Raw genomic sequence first — 20,548 nt, forward strand, 5'->3', positions numbered from 1 at the left:
CTTTCTTCGTAAGAGCACCCCTTTGTTCCATTCACTAATCTTGTTGCCCTTCTCTGTACTCGTTCCAGCAGCTCTACATCCTTCTTGAAATGAGGCCTCCGGACCTGTATACAGTACTCTAGGTGTGGCCTGACCATCGCCTTATACAATGGAATAATCACCTCCTTATCCCTGCTGGAAAAATTCCTGTATATCATTGACAATACTCCATGAGCTACTCTTGCAGCCCGTCTGCACTGCTCAGAGAACTTCATATCTGCCTGCACAACCACCCCCAAGTCCCTTTCATTCTCTACCACTGTCAGTGTTGTACCACAGAGTTGATACGTTGCTCTGGGGTTGCTGTTTCCCATGTGTAGTACTTTACATTTGTCAATGTTAAACTTCATTTGCCACCTCTCAGCCCATCTGCTCAACCTTTCCAGATCCTGTTGCAGCAGCATAGTGTCAGTAGTGTCCTTGACAACCCTGCCAACCTTTGTATCGTCTGCAAACTTGGACATTAAGCCCGATATACCATCATCAATATCATTTATAAATACAGAAAACAATAATGGACCCAACACTGAGCCCTGAGGGACTCCACTAATAACATCAGTCCACGATGAGCAGTGTCCATTGATTACCACTCTCTGTCTTCTCCCCCTCAACCACCCCTTTATCCATAGCAGCAATTTGCCTCCAATGTCACACTGCTCCAATTTGTGTAGCAGTCTTCCATGTGCAACAGTATCAAAAGCCTTTCTAAGATCCAAGTATATAATATTAAAGTTATTCCCTGCATCCAGTTCTTTTGTGACTGCATCATAGTATCCAATCAAGTTGGTCAGGCAAGACTTCCCCTTAACAAAACCATGCTGTGTCTGAGCTATAACTGAAGTCTTGTCTAAATGATCCTGCAGTGCTTCTTTAACCAGTGCCTCCATTAATTTTCCTGGAACAGAAGTTAAGCTCACAGGTCTATAATTACTTGTGTCAGCCTTTGATCCTCCTTTGTGAATTGGGGTCACATTTGCACATTTCCAGTCTATGGGTACCTCCCCTGAGTCCAAGGAAGCTCTCATAATTATGGCTAAGGGTTTGCTTACTTCCTTTGCTGCCTCCTTTAATATAACTGGATAGATCCCATCCACCCCGGGTGCCTTTCTTGTGTTTATCTTCAACAGTTTCTCCTCCACTTTACTCCCAGTTATTTCAAGATTCTGTAGCTTACTGCTAGAGTTGAACACACCTCTGGCATTCCCCTCGCTGAATAACTCATCATGTGTGAATGTTGATGCAAAATATTCATTTAGTTTGTTAGCTACCTGAGCAGGATCATCAACACTTGACCCATCAATATCAAGTGGACCAATCTGATTCATCCCCTTCCTTCTAGAGTTTACATAAGTAAAGAACTCTTTGCTGTTTTTCTTTGCATCCCTTGCCAAGGATTTCTCGTAATCTGCCTTCGCCTGCCTAACCTCCTTTGTAACTTGGTTGCATATCAACTTGTATCTATCATAGGCTTCTGTGTCATGTGTTAATTTGTATGTATCCCATGCATTTTTCTTCTCTGCCATATGCCTCATTAGTTCATCTGACATCCATTTTGGCCTAAACCTTGAACAATATTTCTTAGTTGGTATGTAAAGCCTAGTAGCTTCCAAGATAAGTTCTTTGAATGCTTCCCATTTTGAATTTGCTGTTGATAACATCATCAGTTGGTCCCACTGTATAGAATTTAAATACTGTCTCAGTCCATCGTAGTCGCCTTTACGGAAGCAATAACCCTTCCCTTTACCCCTAATGGTAGTTACCTCTTTGAGTAAATCCCACTTCAGCACACTGTGATCACTGCCACCTAGTGGTTCATTTATCTGCAGATTCTTAATGCATGAAGAATCACTGCTGATAATCAAATCAAGAGTATTACTCCCTCTAGTTGCCTCCCAAACATGCTGATGTAGAAAACAATCATCCAATAAATCCACAAAAGCCCTGCTAGTGTGTGAGTAACCAGCCCCCAAAATCCAGTCAATATCTGGGAAATTAAAATCTCCCATTATAAGACACTCTGATTTACTGGCCCACTCTATTTCCCTGTACAGTTTCTTATTATACTCATCAGAGTCATTAGGCCTATAGCACACTCCTACTCTCAATTTTGATCTCCCAATGTTTATGTCACACCAAACTGACTCCAAACTGCACTGTCCAGCGATGTCGACTGGCTTCACTTCCTTGGTATTTATGTGTTTCTTAACTAATAGCATAACATCTTCCCCCTTCCTATCCTGTCTATCCTTTCTGTAGACGTTGTACTCCCCAAATTGCAGTTCCGCATCCCTTATATCTGTGTGACACCACGTCTCTGATATCCCAACAATATCTGCCTTCGATGTTTTGAGCAATACCTCAAATTCATCAAATTTATTTACTAAACTCCTAGCATTGGTGTACACGCAAGTATACCTGCACCTGTTTCTATTCTTAGCTACCCTAACACAACCCATGTGTTTACTTGTACCGCAATGGCTCCCAGCAGTCTCTGAAATACCATGCATCTTGTTTTTCAGGCTTCTGCTCATTCTAATAGAAGCAGTGCAAGAATCTCTTTCACCTCTGCCAGTGGCTACTGTCAATCTATTGGTCTTTGTCTCCCCCCAATTGTTATCAGTTATTACAAAATCATTAAACATCCTGCTACAACTTGATAACCTTCTGACATTTTAAAACCTTAATAACTCCTCATGTGTGAATGTAGATGCAAAATTCTCATTCAATTTGTTAGCTATCTGAGCAGGATCATCAACAGTTGATCATCAAGTGGGTCAATCAGATTCATCCCCTTTCTTTTGGAATTTATATAAGTAAAGAAATCCTTGCTGTTTTTCTTAGCATCCTTTGCCAAAGATTTCTCGTAATCTGCCTTCCCCTGCCTAACCTCCTTTGTGACTTGATTACAGACTAGCTTATATATATATATATATATATATATATATATATCATAGGTTTCTGTGTCGCCTGATAATTTATATGCATCCCATGCATTTTTCTTCTTTGCCATGAGTTTCATTAGTTCATTTGATAACCATTTAGGCCTACACATTGATCAATATTACATAATAGGTATGAAACGGTTAGTACCTTCCACTATTAATTCCTTGAATGCTTCCCACTTAGAATTTGCTGTTGGTAACACCATAAGTTGGTCCCATTGTACAGAATTTAAAAACTGTCTGAGACCATTGTAGTCACCTTTACGGAAGAAAAATAACCCTTTCCTTTACTCCTGATGGTAATTATATCTATAAGTAAATTCCACATCAGTACACTGTGATCACGGCCAACTAGTGGTTCCTTTATCTGCAAATTCTTAATACACGGATGATCACTGCTGATAACCAGATCAACAGTATTACCCTCTCTGGTTGCCTCTTGAACATGCTGTTGTAAAACACAATCATCCAGTAAATCCACAAACATCTTACTAGTGTGTGAGTGACTAACCCACAAGTTCCAGTCAATATCTGGGAAGTTAAGATCCCCCATTATAAGACATTCTGATTTACTAGCCCACTCTATTTCTCTGTACAATTGGTCATTGTACTCATTTGAGTCATTAGGCCTATAACACACTGCTATTCTTATTTTTGTTTTCACAGTGCTGATGTCACACCAAACTGACTCAACAGTGCACTGTTCATCTATAACAACTTGGGGGATGCACTTCTTTCTATATAATGGGGGATGCACTTCTTTTGACTTTTTGTTTTTCTTAATTAACAGCATAACACCTACTCCCTTCCTATCCTGTCTATCCTTTCGGTAAACATTGTACTCCCCAAATTACAGTTCTGCTTTCCTTATATCTTTGTGACACCCCGTCTCTTCTATCCCAACAATATCCGCCTTTGATGTCTTGACCAACACTTCAAATTCATCAAATTTATTTACTATATTTCTAGGCGCCTCCATAGCCAGGTGGGAAGGAGCAGCAGTGCATAGCACTCGCTTCTTAATTAGACCGGGGTTCGAACCTGTGACCACCAAATACGGAGGATGCGGAAAGGTCAGAGAATGACCGCTGTATATCCCCGGAACAATATGACCTTAGTTGCTAATGCTCCTAAAAACCAAATAACAAACAACAAACAAACAACTATACTTCAAGCATTGGCATACATGCAAGTATACATGTACCTATTCTTATTCTTAGTTTCCCTAACACATCCCATATATCCACCTCTTTCACGATGACTGCCATTGGTCCCTGAAACCCCCAACACCCCTCACTCCAGCCCCTGCTTATTCTAACAGAGATATAAGACAAGACTGAGTTTTAGAAGGATTGAAATCAACTAAGTCGTCTTTGCCCCACTGGAGAATTATCTGGAGATCGGCATTTAAGGAATTCATAGCGGATAATCAAGAAGTTGAAGCTGATTGAGCAGGGCAAGGTTTCTCAAAATGGAAAGTGGAATACAATATGCTACCATCAGCAAAACTATGGATAGAATTTAAAGTCAATGGAAGAAGGTCATTAATATACAAGAAGAAAAGAGTGGAGTAAAGAAATGAACATTGGAAGACACCAGCATTAGTGGAGAAGTTAGAAGACAGAGAGCCATCTACCAATTCCCTCAATCAGAGAGACAGCTGGATATCCAATTACAAAAAACAGTTGGCAAACCATAAGATGGTAGCTTGTTTAGAAGACCTTTACACCAAACACGATCGAAAGCCTTTGAGATGTCAAGAGCAACTGCTTATGTTTCACCAAACGATTCCATTGAATTTGTCCATATATGGGTAACATAAGTCAGAATATCACCAGTGGATCGACACTGACGGAACCCATACTGGCGATTGTAGATCAGATGGAAGGTTTCTAGATAATTATGAGTTGGCAGTTAATTGATTTGTCCATTATTTTAGAAAGAGTAGAAGTAATTGCAATGGGACGATAATTGGATGGGAAGGATTTGTCACAATTTTTAGGAACTGGTTGGATATGAGCAAATTTCCAAGCAGAATGAAAAACACCTTTGGAATAAGAAAGTGAAAAAAGGCAGCAAAGGACAGGAGTAAGATCAGGAGCACAGGTTTTGAGAACAAGTGGAGAAATACCATCAGGACCTGGAGCTTTCTTGGCATCAAGATTTGTCAAAATTCTTCTAACATCCTTTTGACGGAAGACACAGGAGGCATTTGAATGGAGCATGTTGGGAATGGTGGGAGGTGTTTTACCAAGATTATTAATACATGAGGCGGAAGAAAAATGAAAAATGAAAAAGTGACAACAGAACCATCTGCTTTTGACAGATGTGGGAGCAGAGATGGGCAAAAGTTGCGGCCAATAGCTTTGGCAAGAGACCAGAATGCCCACTACCATTAGGGCAAGAAGCAAGTTTTCTACTCTTAGCCCATTCAAAATCTAGTTTGGACTGATTAATGACTGCTTTACAATTGTGAGCTTTGGTGTAGGCAGAAAATGAAACTGAAAAAATTGGAAACAAGCCAATTACGATATGCAACGTTCTTCTCTTGAACAGCCTTCGCATATTCATTGGAAAACCAAGGTTTAGATAAAGGACGAGATTTTAAAGCGGAGTGTGGGATAAAGGATTCCATTCCTACAAGAATAATTTCACTGACACGATCTGAGCAAACGTTAACATCAGAAGTTTCGAAATAGTAATCAGACCAAGGAAAATAAGAAAAGAAATCTCGCAGGTCATCCGATTTTGCATTCTTGTAATGCCAAACAATAAGAGGTTGGTACTGTTTGTTATTTGTAGCATTAGCAACTAAGGCCATATTGCTGTGGGATATGCGGTGGTCATTCCTTGATCTTTCCGCATCCTTCGTATTTGGTGGTGACGGGCTCGAACTCCGGTCTAATCAAGAAGCGTGTGCTACGCACTGCTGCTCCTTCCCACCTGGCTACGGAGGCGCCAGAGGTTGGGAATAGCCATGAGATAAAGGCTCCATTGGAGAAGAGACAATCACCAAGTTGTGATCTGAGGTGCCTAAAGGACCACTCACTTCAACCATGTACTTAGAAAGGTTGTTTGTGAGAAAAAGATCAAGCGTGTTGGCTATAGAGTTTGAATTGTGCAATATTCTTGTAGGTAAATGAACAATCTGTGCAAAGTCATTAATAATTGCAAAAGCCTCAGCATGAAGCTAGCTAGAGCTGTGAACATTAAAATCAACAAAGAAAATTATCTCTGTTAGGAAAGTTGGACTGAAGAAAGTTAAGTTGTAAAGAGAAGAAGTCAAAGAGCTCCAAGTGATTAGTGGAGTTGGGAGAATGGTAGAGACAACAGATGAATTTGAAACAATGATGTAGAGAAATTTTAAGCTAGAGAAGATCAAAAAGAGGTGATTCCAAATTACCAAGTCTCTGACAAGGAATATCGGAATGGACATAGGCACAAGTACAACCTTTGAGGCGAAAGGAATCATACAGCGAATAGTTTGGGCAACTGAGATGAACAGTAATTGAATCAACCGATAACTGAGATTCTGTCAGAAAAAGTACATTTGGTTTGGCAGACTGAAATGGAAATGGACATCACTGAGATTAGAACTGAGACCACATATATTTTTGAAATGAACTAGGAAGTGTTTGGGAGGTTTAGATCTTTTCATCGATAAGCTTGCTCTATTAATTTGACAATTCATGGTGTATTCAATGTTAAGAAAAAGTAGGGGGACATACTGTATGAAGTAATGAAATTTTTGGATAGGGTATACATATGGTAAGAATATACCCAGATCCTTGACATAACGTGGCCTCGACAATGCCCACTGCATACACACTACTCGGACACCCTCCAGTCACTATCTGGAAGAGTAGAGGTAGCAATTTATACACTAGCTGATCCGGAAGCCTCCTAATGAGTTACCAATAGTTTTGTTCCAGTGTACTAATTAGTGGCCTGCCTGCGAACACTGTTTTAGAGCTGTACCCTCGAAATGGGTTAAGAGAAAAAACTATCATATGAGTGGATATAGGTTGTATATGGAAGTTTTTTTTTTTTTTTTTCTGTTGATACAACAAAAACCAGTCTTCCTTGCATCTTTTGTCCTTTATGAATAATAAATACTAAATTTCTATTTATCAGTATATGTACCTATTAATACCTCATATTTTGTACATTTGCCAATACCGTCTCCAAAATATTTACTTCAGTAAACTTCATTAATGTAGCTCTCAACCTTCTGAATATTTTTATGTTTTATTTTGTGTATCATTGACAATTTGTGTTGAACACTGATTTACTTTTAATGACATTTCATTTATGTATTTTGAATCAATTTAGTTGATTATAGAAGTTTGTTTTATTAGTATTAGTGTCAATTACAGCAAAATGATGTAAGGAAGAAGCTCATATAGCATCAGTAAACGTTACATTCCACAGTAAACATATATACAATTTAGAATTTATTTATTATATTAAATTTAGAATGACAATTTTTCAAATAACCTGTTACAATCATAGAATTTTTAGACAAATTTTATTCTGAAGATTAGAAAGTTCTATTTATCTGTAATAAATATAAAGGTTTTTTTTTGCTCTTAAATATTCAGAAAATTTCTACCAAAACTATTCATATATTTCATGTACATTATTAATTTAAAACAGAGATTCCCAACAGGATCAATATTGATCCCCTGGGGTCAACTGTCATATGAGTGCATCGATACATGCCAAGGGATAAAATGGAGGTCGACAGGCAATTTATATAATAATATAATAAAAATAAATAAAAAGAACATAATAATATATGATTTAAAAATATAACTATGAACATTAGCCTTGTTAATTTTCAGTTTTAGTAATTTGGTATGTGAATTTTACTGCTAGAAGACAGAATCACAATTCAGCGAACAGCCATTTCCCATGACACACGTGCAGTGTTCTGCTAGTAACAACGATTAACAGCTGCCAACAGTTGACGGACAGATTTATTATTATTATTAGCCATATAGTGCAAGGAAGCCTGAAGCTGAACCAGCCGAAAAAAAATTTTTCTGAATTACCGAGAGAGAGAGAGAGAGAGAGAGAGAGAGAGAGAGAGAGAGAGAAGTAGAAGGGAATCACCAAGAAAAAGAAGAATGATGATATGCAGCTCAGGTGTACCATGGGTGTGCCAAGCCCATACTCACCAGATGTGAGCCCCTGGTGATTTGTCAGTTAAACTCACAGCATTACTCACAGCTAAAAGAAGTACCATCTGAACAGTCCATGCATAGGCATATTACATATTTAAACACATTGTATGCGTATTTTGCTGAAGAAGGGGTTCGTTTACCCCAAAATCTCCAAACTTAGTTATTAAAAATTTTGTCACTAGATACACTGTATTGCTACTCTTCAATCATGGAATCCAGTACCACAGACCCATTTGCCTTCATATTTAAACACATCATATTACAGCTATTTCAAAAATAACACATTAAAATTTTGATAATATTCAGTTTTTAGGAGCCATGTCGCTCCCTAAAAGAAGTAGCATCTATATTTGCATGATTATTTTAAACTGGGATTTATTTCTTCACCTGGCAACAAATCAATACCATTATGTCTCTAATGTGAGAAAATCTTTCGGAATTATGTTATGAAACCATCGAAGATGAAAGACCATCTGAAAAGGATGCATCCTTTTCAGATGGATAAATTTATAAAATGTTCTACAAAAGGTTTAAAATCATTTTTGAAACCTTCGGATTCTAGAAATGCTGAAGGAGGATTGAAGCCTCTTATAATGAGGAAAGACTTCGAATATGTGGTTGCAGAGCTGGAAAACTAGGCACCTTAGAGGAGACTTGACTGAGGTGTTTAAAGCTCTGAGAGGCATAAGTAAAATGAATGAGGATGAAATTTTCACAGTTATAAATGATTCTAGAACTAGGGGCAATAATTTCAAGTTACGGGGAGGGGGGGGTTTAGACTGGATTGCAGGAAGTTTCATTTTAGCCAGCGAGTTATAAACTACTGGAATAAGTTACCTACATGGGTGGCAGAGGCTGACAGTTTGGGGAAATTAAAAGGTCAGCTGGATAATTTCTGTATTTGTTGGCTTGTAAGAAGCACTTTTTCCCTTATAAATACCTTAAAAAATCACCCTGCATCTTAGAAGCCGAAAGTGGCAATACAGCACATGCACAAAACTGAGAGTTAACGTATAGTAGTTAATGGACAGTTAACTACTATACGTTAGTACACTTTTCAGTAATTCCCAGGCTGTTGTTAGAGTAACAAGTGAATTCCAGTTATACATTTAAGCCCTAATTAATGGCAGGTGCATCAAGAAGGCAAAATTATACTATTGGATTTAAGCTAAAAGTAGTACAATATGCCAAAGAACATGGGAACAGAGCAGCAGAACAAAATTTCAGACCACCGCCTACTAAGAAGATGATTCGTCAATGGAGGAAGTAGGAAGTTTTATTACAAGAAGCTGATAAAACAAAGCACAACCATCAAAAAATTCCACCTAAATGACCAAATTTGGAAGAAAACTTGTGTAGTTGGATAATGGAACTTAGAGACGTGGGTATGCAGTGAGTACTAAAATGACAATAGTAGAAGCACGGAAATGAGCAGCTGATATTGTGATATAATAACTGAATCTTGGTGTTATTACTTCATGAAAAGAAATGGGTTAAGTTTATGCACAAGAACTAGAATAGCCCAGAGAATGTCGGCTGAGTACGAACAGAAAATATGAGATTTCCATACTATGAACTTAGCCAAATTGGGAAATGGATGAAATTCCATTGACTTTTGATATGCCATTCAATAAAACCGAAAATTTGAGAGGGAAAAAATCTAAACTATTAAAACCACTGGACATGAAAAGACATACTACACTGCAGTTTTAACTTGTTGTGCTGATGGACTCAAACTTCTGCTAATGTTAATTTTTAAAAGAAAAACTTTACTGAAAGATAAACTGCCAAATGGAATTCACGTACTTGTACAACCGAAGGGATGGATGGATGGATGAAGAATGTATCAAGGATTGGTTTGTAAAAGTTTGGTCCAAGAGTCCTGGTGGGCTACTGCATAATCCACGAGGATCAGTTTAGAGCACACAGGACTGTAAACAACTGGCCGAAATGATGAACACAGAATTCGCAGTATTTCCGGGTGGCTTAATATCCTAGTTACAGCTGTTATATGTCAGCATCAATAAGCCATTCAAGAATAACATGCAGGAGCAATGGAATAAATGGATGATAGAGGGGGAACCATGATATGACGCCTATGGGACGGATGAAATGTCCATCAATAGCACGTGTGAATGGGTGCTGAAGTCATGGCATGATGTTAAGACTGAAATTGTGGTAAAGACCTTTAAAAAATGTGGTATAAGTAATACAATGGCTGGCACAGAAGATCATTTATCGTATGAGAGTGACAGTGATACTAGTGAAGAGGATAATGACGATTATGATATACTATCCAAGACATTTTAATTCGTTTATAATATTCACTCTAGATTCAAATTTACATTGAAAAGGGAGGGTATGGATACAAAGTCATTAAATTTTCTAAATTTCAAGCTTACTCAGGACTCAAATAAAATCCAATTTAACATCTATTGAAAACCTACAAACACCAGTATGCTTCTGCATTATAACAGCTATCACCCGTTCTCTTACAAGAGATCGATTATCTTTAATCAATTTCTAAATGCCTATAAATATTCAACAACGGAATCTGCTTTGGGCTCAGAAATACAAATATTAACTAGAAGATTCTTAAATAGGGGTTATCCCCTTGCTACAATAAACTGAATTAGGGTACAGGCTATGGATAGGATAAAAAATACTAAATCAACCAACAATCGTATCATTAAAAAATACTTGATTTCTGTCCCATATGTTGAATAGTGCCACAAACAGCTTAACAGATTCTTTAAAGATACTGAATTAAAAATTGTGACCAGGCCAATACGGAACTACACACTATATTGAAAAATTGCTCAGTCCTTTCCTCATTCGCAACACAAATAAATGACCTGGTATACAACATTTCTTGCAGGGATTGCAACTCGTCATCCCAAGGTTCTACACATTTTCCTCTGAATTTTCGTGTAGCTCAACACGCAGCCTCAGTTTGTGCTTTGCATTCAGCAGCGTCAGAATTAGCCTTTCATGCTGCCATTAATGAAAAACATACTTTTTTATTTAACGAGGCCAAAATACTTAAGTGTCCAATGTAATTATACCAGACTATTAATTACAGAAACTGTTGAAATTAATTTACACGAGAATTCTGTTAATGTTCGCCGGGCATTTCTAATCCCCAATTCATGGGCTTTTATGTACAAGCGCAAAGGCAAATAATTAGCATTAGCATTAGCATTAGTAGAGGCATATGATGCAAGAAAGCAAGCTTATTCAGCATCAGCCAAAAAAAAAAAAAAAAAAACACACACACCACTCCCATTTCACCCCTCCGTTCGTTCGAAATACCTGTCCAGTTGAGCCTTAAATTTGTTTAGGCTATCAACTTCAACAACAAGTGATGGAAGTCGGTTCCACCAACCAACCACCCGCTGGCCAAAGGCAAATTTCCGCACATCTATCCGACATCCGTCCTTCCTCAATTTGAATTTATGCCCTCTGAGGTGATTATTCTGAGCAAGATGAAGAATCCCATTAGCATTGAGCATGCTCAAACCATTCAAAGCCTTATACACCTCTATCAGATCACCTCGCTGGTGCCTAGTCTCCAGACTCTGTAATTTGCAAAACTTAAGCCTTTCTTCGTAAGAGCAACCCTTTGTTCCATTCACTAATCTTGTTGCCCTTCTCTGTACCCGTTCCAGCAGCTCTACATCCTTCTTGAAATGAGGCCTCCTGACCTGTATACAGTACTCAAGATGTGGCCTAACCATTGCCTTATACAAGGGAATAATCACCTCCTTATCCCTGCTGGAAAAATTCCTGTATATCATTGACAATACTCCATGAGCTACTCTTGCAGCCCGTCTGCACTGCTCAGAGAACTTCATATCTGCCTGCACAATTACCCCCAGGTCCTTTTCATTCTCCACCACTGTCAGTGTAGTACCGCAGAGTTGATACGTTGCTCTGGGGTTACTGTTTCCCATATGTAGTACTTTACATTTGTCAATGTTAAACTTCATTTGCCACCTCTCAGCCCATCTGTTCAACCTTTCCAGATCCTGTTGCAGCAGCATAGCGTCAGTAGTGTCCTTAACAACCCTGCCAACCTTTGTATCATCTGCAAACTTGGACATTAAATTTGACATCCCATCATCAATATTATTCATAAACACCGAAAACAACAACGGACCCAACACTGAACCCTGAGGAACTCCACTAATAACATTAGTCCACGTTGAGCAGTGTCCATTGATTACCACTCTCTGTCTTCTGCTACTCAACCATCCCCTTATCCATAGCAGCAATTTGCCTCCAATGCCACACTGCTCCAATTTGTGCAGCAGTCTTCCATGTGCAACAGTATCAAAAGCCTTTCTAAGATCCAAATATATAATATCAAAGTTATTCCCTGCATCCAGTTCTTTTGTGACTACATCATAGTATCCAATCAAATTGGTCAGGCAAGACCTGCCCTTAACAAAACCATGCTGCGTCTGAGCTATAACTGAATTCTTGTCTAGATGATCCTGCAGTGCTTCTTTAACCAGTGCCTCCATTAATTTACCTGGAACAGAAGTTAAACTAACAGGTCTATAATTACTTGTGTCAGCCTTTGATCCTCCTTTGTGAATTGGGGTTACATTTGCACATCTCCAGTCTATGGGTACCTCCCCTGAGTCCAAAGAAGCTCTCATAATTATGGCTAGGGGTTTGCTTACTTCCTTTGCCCTCCTTTAATATAACTGGATAGATCCCATCCACCCCAGGTGCCTTTTTCATGTTTATCCTCAACAATCTCTCCTCCACTTTCTTCTCAGTTATTACAAAATCATCCAGCTCACTGCCAATGTTTACTTTATCTACATCATTCTCCTTCCTGAATAACTCCTCATGCGTGAATGTAGATGCAAAATACTCGTTTAGATTGTTAGCCACCTGAGCAGGATCGTCAACTGTTGAACCATCAATATCCAGTGGACCAATCTGATTCATCCCTTTCCTTCGTGAGTTTAAATATGTAAAGAACTCTTTTCTGTTTTTCTTTGCATCCTTTGCCAAGGATTTTTCATAGTCTGCCTTTGCCTGCCTAATCTCCTTTGTGACTTGGTTACAGACCAACTTATATCTATCATAGGCTTCCATGTCACCCATTAATTTGTATGTATCCCATGCATTTTTCTTCTCTGCCACCTGTCTCATTAGTTCATCTGACAACCATTTAGGCCTAAACCTTGAACAATATTTCTTAGTTGGTATGTAAAGCCTGGTAGCCTCCACGATTAGTTCCTTGAATGCTTCCCATTTTGAGTTTGCTGTTGGTAACATCATCAGTTGGTCCCACTGTATAGAATTTAAATACTGTCTCAGACCATCATAGTCGCCTTTACGAAAACAAAAACCCTTCCCTTTACTCCTAATGGTAGTTACCTCTTTGAGTAAATCCCACTTCAGCACACTGTGATCACTGCCACCTAGTGGTTCATTTATCTGCAGATTCTTAATGCATGAAGAATCACTACTGATAATCAGATCAAGAGTATTGCTCCCTCTTGTTGCCTCACGAACATGCTGATGTAGAAAACAATCATCCAATAAATCCACAAAAGCCTTGCTAGTGTGCGAGTGACCAACCCACAAATTCCAGTCAATATCTGGGAAATTAAAATCCCCCATTATAAGACTCTCTGATTTACTGGCCCACTCTATTTCCCTGTACAATATCTTATTATACTCATCAGAGTCATTAGGCCTATAGCACACTCCTACTCACAATTTTGATTCCCCTATGCTTATGTCACACCAAACTGACTCGACACTGCTCTGTCCATCGATGTCGACTGGCTTCACTTCCTTGGACTTTATGTGTTTCTTAACTAATAGCATAACCCCTCCTCCCCTCCTGTCCTGTCTATCCTTTCTATACACATTGTATTCCCCAAATTCCAGTTCCGCATTACTTATATCTGTGTGACACCACGTCTCTGATATCCCAACAATATCTGCCTTTGATGTTTTGAGCAATACCTCAAATTCATCAAATTTATTTACCAAACTCCTAGCATTAGTGTACACGGAGGTATACATGCACCTGTTTCTATTCTTAGCTACCCTAACACAACCCATGTGTTTACTTGTACCGCAATGACTCCCAGCAGTCTCTGAAATATCCTGAATCTTGTTTTTCAGGCTTCTGCTCATTTCAATAGAAGCAGTGCAAGAATCACTTCCCCTCTGCCAGTGGCTACTGTTAATCTATTAGTCCTTGTATCCCCCCCCAACTAGCAGTTTTCCGACCCACCTAACACTGCCTCGACAGCATCAGCAAAAATTCTTGCACCCTTTCTATTTAACTGTATCCCATCCCTGTAGAAGCAATCTCTCCTGTTAACAAGTACAGTCCAGGCTGAAAAAAATTCTACCCCTTGAGCCTTGCACAATCCCTCCAGGGCCGAATTGATCGACAAGGCTCTCATCATATACTCCCTCCTATCGTGTCTGGGCAGAATTGCAGACACTTTCAAATTCAACCCTAATTCACGGCTTTTTTTCAACAGTGACCTGTACTTGCTAAGTAATTCCGCCGGTCTCCTACTCTTAATGTCATTAGTGCCAACGTGTACAACTATATCACCTTTTGTGCCCTTAAAAGATGATAACCGCTCTACAACGTCATCAACCTTTGCTCCTGGCAGACATACCCTGGTCCTATTCCACCTATCCTTTTTACAAAGCATGTTCCCCGTTTCCCTGACAATAGAGTCACCAACAACTACTAGTTCCTGTGGGACCAGCGCATTCTGCCTAGGGGGCTGCCTCTGTGTTGCCTGATGACCAAGTGCAAGCTCTGGCGTTGATGTGGGCAGCTGAGAGCTTGATGGGCCCCTCAATTTATTTCCTTCGAGGGCATCCACCCTGTCCTTCAAGCTCTCATAAAGATAATCCCTATTTAAGTTTCATGCTCGCCCCTATTTGGTAATTTTTGTTTCTGTGATCACAACATACGGTCGAAAAGCATTGTCAGCTTCAGGAAGGAAAATGGTTTTTGCAATTTTTTCATTACGTTAGATTGATTTTTAATTGTGTTCAGTCTTTTTTTTAATTATTTTTAATTGTGTTCAATTGAGTTTTAATTATTTTTTACTGTAATGTAAGATTTATGATTTTTTTTGTTTTAATTGCTGGAGAGTATCATATGGAAGTGTTCTACAGATTATACAGAGGTAAACTTCTCTTATTATTTTACAAATAATAATTTACTGAAAAAAGAAGAAACTGCCTGAACATATCAGAATGGGAACCTAAGATCAAATTATGTAATTTTAGCCAAAATACTGCACAGAGTAGATTATTGCAAACCATCAACTATAATTGTCTCATTAACAATTAATGCTAATGATTAAAATGGATATGTAACAGGCTGTGATTTTTACAAAAATAAAATGGCTGTAATAAACCAAATAATAATTTTTACTGTGTTTTTCATTACTAAAGTAACAGGTAAGTAATCACCAACTGATTGTCACTTACCTATGTATTTTAATTATTTTATATTTTTTTAATAAATAAACTACCTATTATTAACTGATTTTTCTTATAATTCATCCTTTACAATGTTTGTATTTTTTGGATGATGAGATTGATGAAAGAAAAATGCAGTTTTCAAAGAAATCAGCAGGTAAAAAAGGTTGGGAACACCTGATTTAAAACATAATAATTAAGATTTATTGCCTGAACATTATTAATTAGAAACATAACTGTTAAGATATATTACATGTACATCACTAATTTAGAATAATCATTAAGACTAAGAATAAATAAAATGAGGGGTGTAAATAAGGATGAATATATAAAATTGTTCTTACCCTGTAAGTTCTCAGAGTATTCCTTTTTTCATCTAAGGTGCTAACCAAATCAGGGATTTTTTCCAAATTGTTTGAAGCTTTGGTCACCCATGATTGTAACCTTTGAATTAATTCTTCAAATTCTGACCAAACAAAGAGTGTAGATTGTATAGAACGATCTAATTTAGCTGCTTCATCAAATATTTGGTCAAAAGATGTCTGTAAATTGTGTAGTAAACCCTGAACAGTTTCCCAACCTTCAGGAGATGTGCCAACCTGCAGATGTTCCCCATGTTGAACAGTTGCACTTAAGAGATTTAATCCAGAGTTTTTCATGTTAAGAAGTTCCTGAAAGAAATAAAATTATGGTACCTGTATGTCCAAAGAAAAGCAGAATGACTTCTAAAATATTATCCAGAAATATTTTAATTTCCAAATTGATATGTAATTAACTGTTAAGATATTTTATTCAAATTCTCTCATACTTCCCAGAGGCTGAAAACTATGAAGTATGGAGAAAATTTTAAATTATACGCTAATTTATTAAACATTTATTTAACCATCAAGTGGATGTAGTGGTGAAATTTCACAATTAAAAAAAAAAAAAAAAACACCTCATTTAAGTGATAGCAACATGAATCGTAATATTGTAACATTCATGTTATTACAGTTGGTCGTCGACTTACGACCGACTTCTGTTCTGACTGACAGGTCGTAAGTCGATCTGGTCATATGTCGGCCATATATTTATTAACAGTATTTTTTAACCTTTCTAATCTTTTTATAATTTGTTTTTATAATCTTTTAAATTTTTATCATCTTTTATTTTTCATTTTAAATACAGTAATGCTTCTATCTTTAAAAGATAAAAGGTCTCTCTCTAGGAGGTTAAATTCAAACGCTCTGTACATTTTAATTGGTTTATTATTCATACTGTTTATAAAAAATACAAAACTACGATCTATAATTACATATACAGTATTGTCATAATTTGAAAAATAATACTGTACATAATGTACTGTAAACACAAAAATACAATCTAAAATTAATGTAAAAATTAATACAAATGAAATTTACAAAATCAAATTTTTAATCTTTGCTTGTGCTGGGTTGTGGATCATCAGGGTCATTTTCTTGAGTTGAGGTAGGAGATGTTTTCTTGATGAGGAACATGCTGAGTTTTGTTTGAACAGTTTGTTTCTTTTTTTCTTGATATATCTCATGATAGCAACGCACAGCGTCTTGAATGATACGTTCAACCTTTGTAAATCGTTCGACATTAGCGTCCATTGCTTCGAAACTGGCGAGAGCTTTATTTAGTTGCGAAAAAGAATCTGATAAACCCTTTGCAGTGAATTTCTTTTCTAGCTTCTCTTCTTCCTCCCTCGCTTTTTCTTGTGCCACTCTCTGTGCTTCCAATTCAATCAACTCTTCATCCGAAAGTTCTTTTGTCTCACAGGCTAGCAACTCCTCTACATCTTCTATTTCACATTCTAATTTAAGATTTTTTGCAAGTTTAACTATTTTTTCTGTAATCACTTCCAGCTCCTCTCCTTTTTCAGATCCTTCAAATGTAGTATTCGCATAACATTTTAGACACTTTTTCCAAATTCCCGACATACAATTCTTTGATACACATTCCTATGCGGTCGAAATATTCTTGACACACTGAAGAATGTTGTACTGCTTCCAAAAGTCTCGCAAAGATAAATCACCATCAGAATCTATCGCATCGATGGCTTGTGCGAATGTCGTTCTGAGATAGTGAGCCTTGAATGCTGAAATAGCACCCTAATCCATGGGTTGAATAAGAGCGGTTGTGTTAGGTGGCATAAAAACCACTCTAACATCATGATGAAGGTCATCCAGATGAGGGGGGTGGCCAGGAGCATTGTCTATAACCAATAAAATCTTGAAAGGGATACCTTTCTCCGCACAATATTCACGAGCTTGGGGAATGAAGCAGTTCATGAACCAGTCTTCGAACAGTGCTTGAGTCATCCAAGATTTACGGTTTGAACGGTAGTAAATGGGCAGTGTGTGCTTGTTGATGTGCTTAAATGCACGAGGGTTTTCTGAATGATAAATGAGAAAAGGCTTCAGCTTAAAACCCGCGGCATTCCCACCAAGCAACAAAGTTAATCGATCCTTAAAATCTTTGAATCCTGGCATCCTTTTTGCTTCTTGGTGTATGTACGTACGATTAGGCATGCGTTTCCATTGCAAGCCGGTTTCATCTACGTTGAATATTTGTTCCAGTAGATAACCTTCTTCTTTGATTAAAGAGTCGAAACTATCAACGAATTTTTTGGCTCCATCTTCATCTGCACTTCCTGCTTCTCCTGTGACATGTACATTACGCAAAGCAAAAATTTTTTTAAAACGCTTAAACCACCCAGTACTAGCCTGAAAATCTTGTGCGTAATCGTCTCCGGCGCGTGATTTTAAACTCTGAAACAAACTTCTAGCCTTCGCTTGCACTGTGTGAAGGCCCATGGGTGTATTTTTTTGTATTAAATCTTCCATCCATATAAACAACAATTTCTCCATTTCATGGATGGGTCCCTGTCGTTGTTTGGTTAAAATTGTAGACTTAATAGGTGCAGAACCTTTCACAGCTTCCCGAATTCTTTCTTTGTCCTTAAGTATCGTCGATACCGTGGAATGTGATAACTTCAAGTCACGGGCTATCGTATTCACTTTCTTTCCACCTTCATACTGCTGGATAACTTTCATTTTACGCTCTAAATCAATAGTTTTCCTTAACTTCTTAGCTGGCGTATATGTAGATGAAGGCATTTTCCTTTTACTAAACATTTTATGGGTACAGTATTTCAATAGAATTTGAATTAATACACCACATACAACAGATGCTTGAAAGCGACAGAGTGTATGTGACAGAGGAGTCTAAGAAATTTTATTGCTCGCAATTTACCGCCAGCAATTAATCGCTAGCAGTTTACCGCCGCGTCAGTTTATCGCATAAACAATTTATTGCCTACAAATATCGCCAGGCAATACTGTACATATAAAATTTATTTTTAACTTAAGTAGCATAGCATGTTTTAGGAGAGTGGGGGTAGGGCGTGTCGATTAGGGAGGTACTTATAATTATCCCAACGTGACTGATTCTGAAGATTGCATAAACATTCATTTTGAATTTTTGCAGTGTACTATGACATACATAATGTTATAATTAGTTTAGTTTAAAATTAATCAATTGTTATATTGTTTAAATAATGGATTTTTTACTATTTTTGTGATACATGTAACTAACTATGATTTATTATTTATTTATTTTTATTTTTTTTTTTTGTGGTCGTAAGTCGCATAGGTCGTAAGTCAACGACCAAGTGTATTATATTTTGACTTTCAAGATATATCATTATTTGTGATAATGAATGGACCAATAATGACAAAATCAGATAAATGACAAAATTACATAATGTACATTATGTAAATCAGCATGCTTGTCTACATAACATTTTTTGGCATGATTGACTTTATTAAATACTCTTTAATTGAAAAATTAAAATCCAAAGTTATAATAGTATTAAAATATATCATTCAAGATATATCATTATTTGTGATAATGAATGGACCAATAATGACAAAATCAGATAAATGACAAAATTACATAATGTACATTATGTAAATCAGCATGCTTGTCTACATAACATTTTTTGGCATGATTGACTTTATTAAATACTCTTTAATTGAAAAATTAAAATCCAAAGTTATAATAGTATTAAAATAAAAATAATCTCCTGTATTTAAAATTGCATAATTCTTATTTTTTCAAAAAGTAATACTAAATGGCAAACAATGAAAACCATTATGCCCACTCATATGACACATTTTTTTTATCCAAGAAAGAGGTCTGTTATTGTTAGAACTATACTGCACTATTGAAATAAAAAAAAAATGTATAAACATTTCTTCATCCAAAAAAAATTGAACGTTGAATTTTGTACACCTTTTGACTTAACTTTTCTGACTTTTCACTCAATAAAATATGATAATGTTGTTGTTGTTGTTTTTGGTGCAAGAGCTACATAGGCCATATTGCACCTCTCAATGGTATAAATCATACACATGCATCATAATTACTATGACCTCAATCAAAAACGATTATATAATTTTATCTGCTTGATAAAGTAGAAAAACTCCAGCAGATTAGCATCGTTACCTATGATATGGTTGAGTGTCAAAGGTTCTTTAAGATTAGGCAGAAGGCTGAATGAGACTTTTCGGGCAGTGGTGTACAAAGCACATTCAACAAGAATATGTTTCATTTTAAGCGGAGAATTGCATTGTGAAGGATCATTACCTGTGAGGAGATAAAGGTGCGTAAGTTGACTGTGGCCACTTCGTGCTCTGGTTAAGACTACTTACTCTCTTCAGTTTACACGAAAGCAGGAGGTCCATGACTGCGGCAGAGGTTTAATCTGATGGAGTTTATTTTGTGTTTGAGCTTGCCATTGAATTGACCATTGTTCCATACATATTTTTCATATATTACATTTGTAGTCAGGATATGGAATATAATAGTGAGATAATTCTATGTTGA

The 20,548-nt window shown here is 37.2% G+C and overlaps 1 protein-coding gene across 3 annotated transcripts in view; it reads right to left on the minus strand.

The window, feature by feature from the left end:
- The window catches only part of LOC150084856 (muscle-specific protein 300 kDa-like), a 1,257,473-nt gene that overhangs the window by 1,012,158 nt on the left and 224,767 nt on the right, over positions 1 to 20,548 (minus strand). For all 3 annotated transcript variants that reach the window (XM_090376651.1, XM_090376652.1, XM_090376650.1), the window contains one exon: positions 16,000 to 16,326. In XM_090376651.1, the coding sequence (XP_090232777.1) occupies positions 16,000 to 16,326 (327 nt within the window). The remainder of the gene's footprint in view (positions 1 to 15,999; positions 16,327 to 20,548) is intronic.

Source organism: Mastigoproctus giganteus, chromosome 6 (assembly GCF_048544385.1).
Source record: "Mastigoproctus giganteus isolate SK-2022 chromosome 6, ASM4854438v1, whole genome shotgun sequence".
NCBI classification, from domain to species: domain Eukaryota; kingdom Metazoa; phylum Arthropoda; class Arachnida; order Uropygi; family Thelyphonidae; genus Mastigoproctus; species Mastigoproctus giganteus.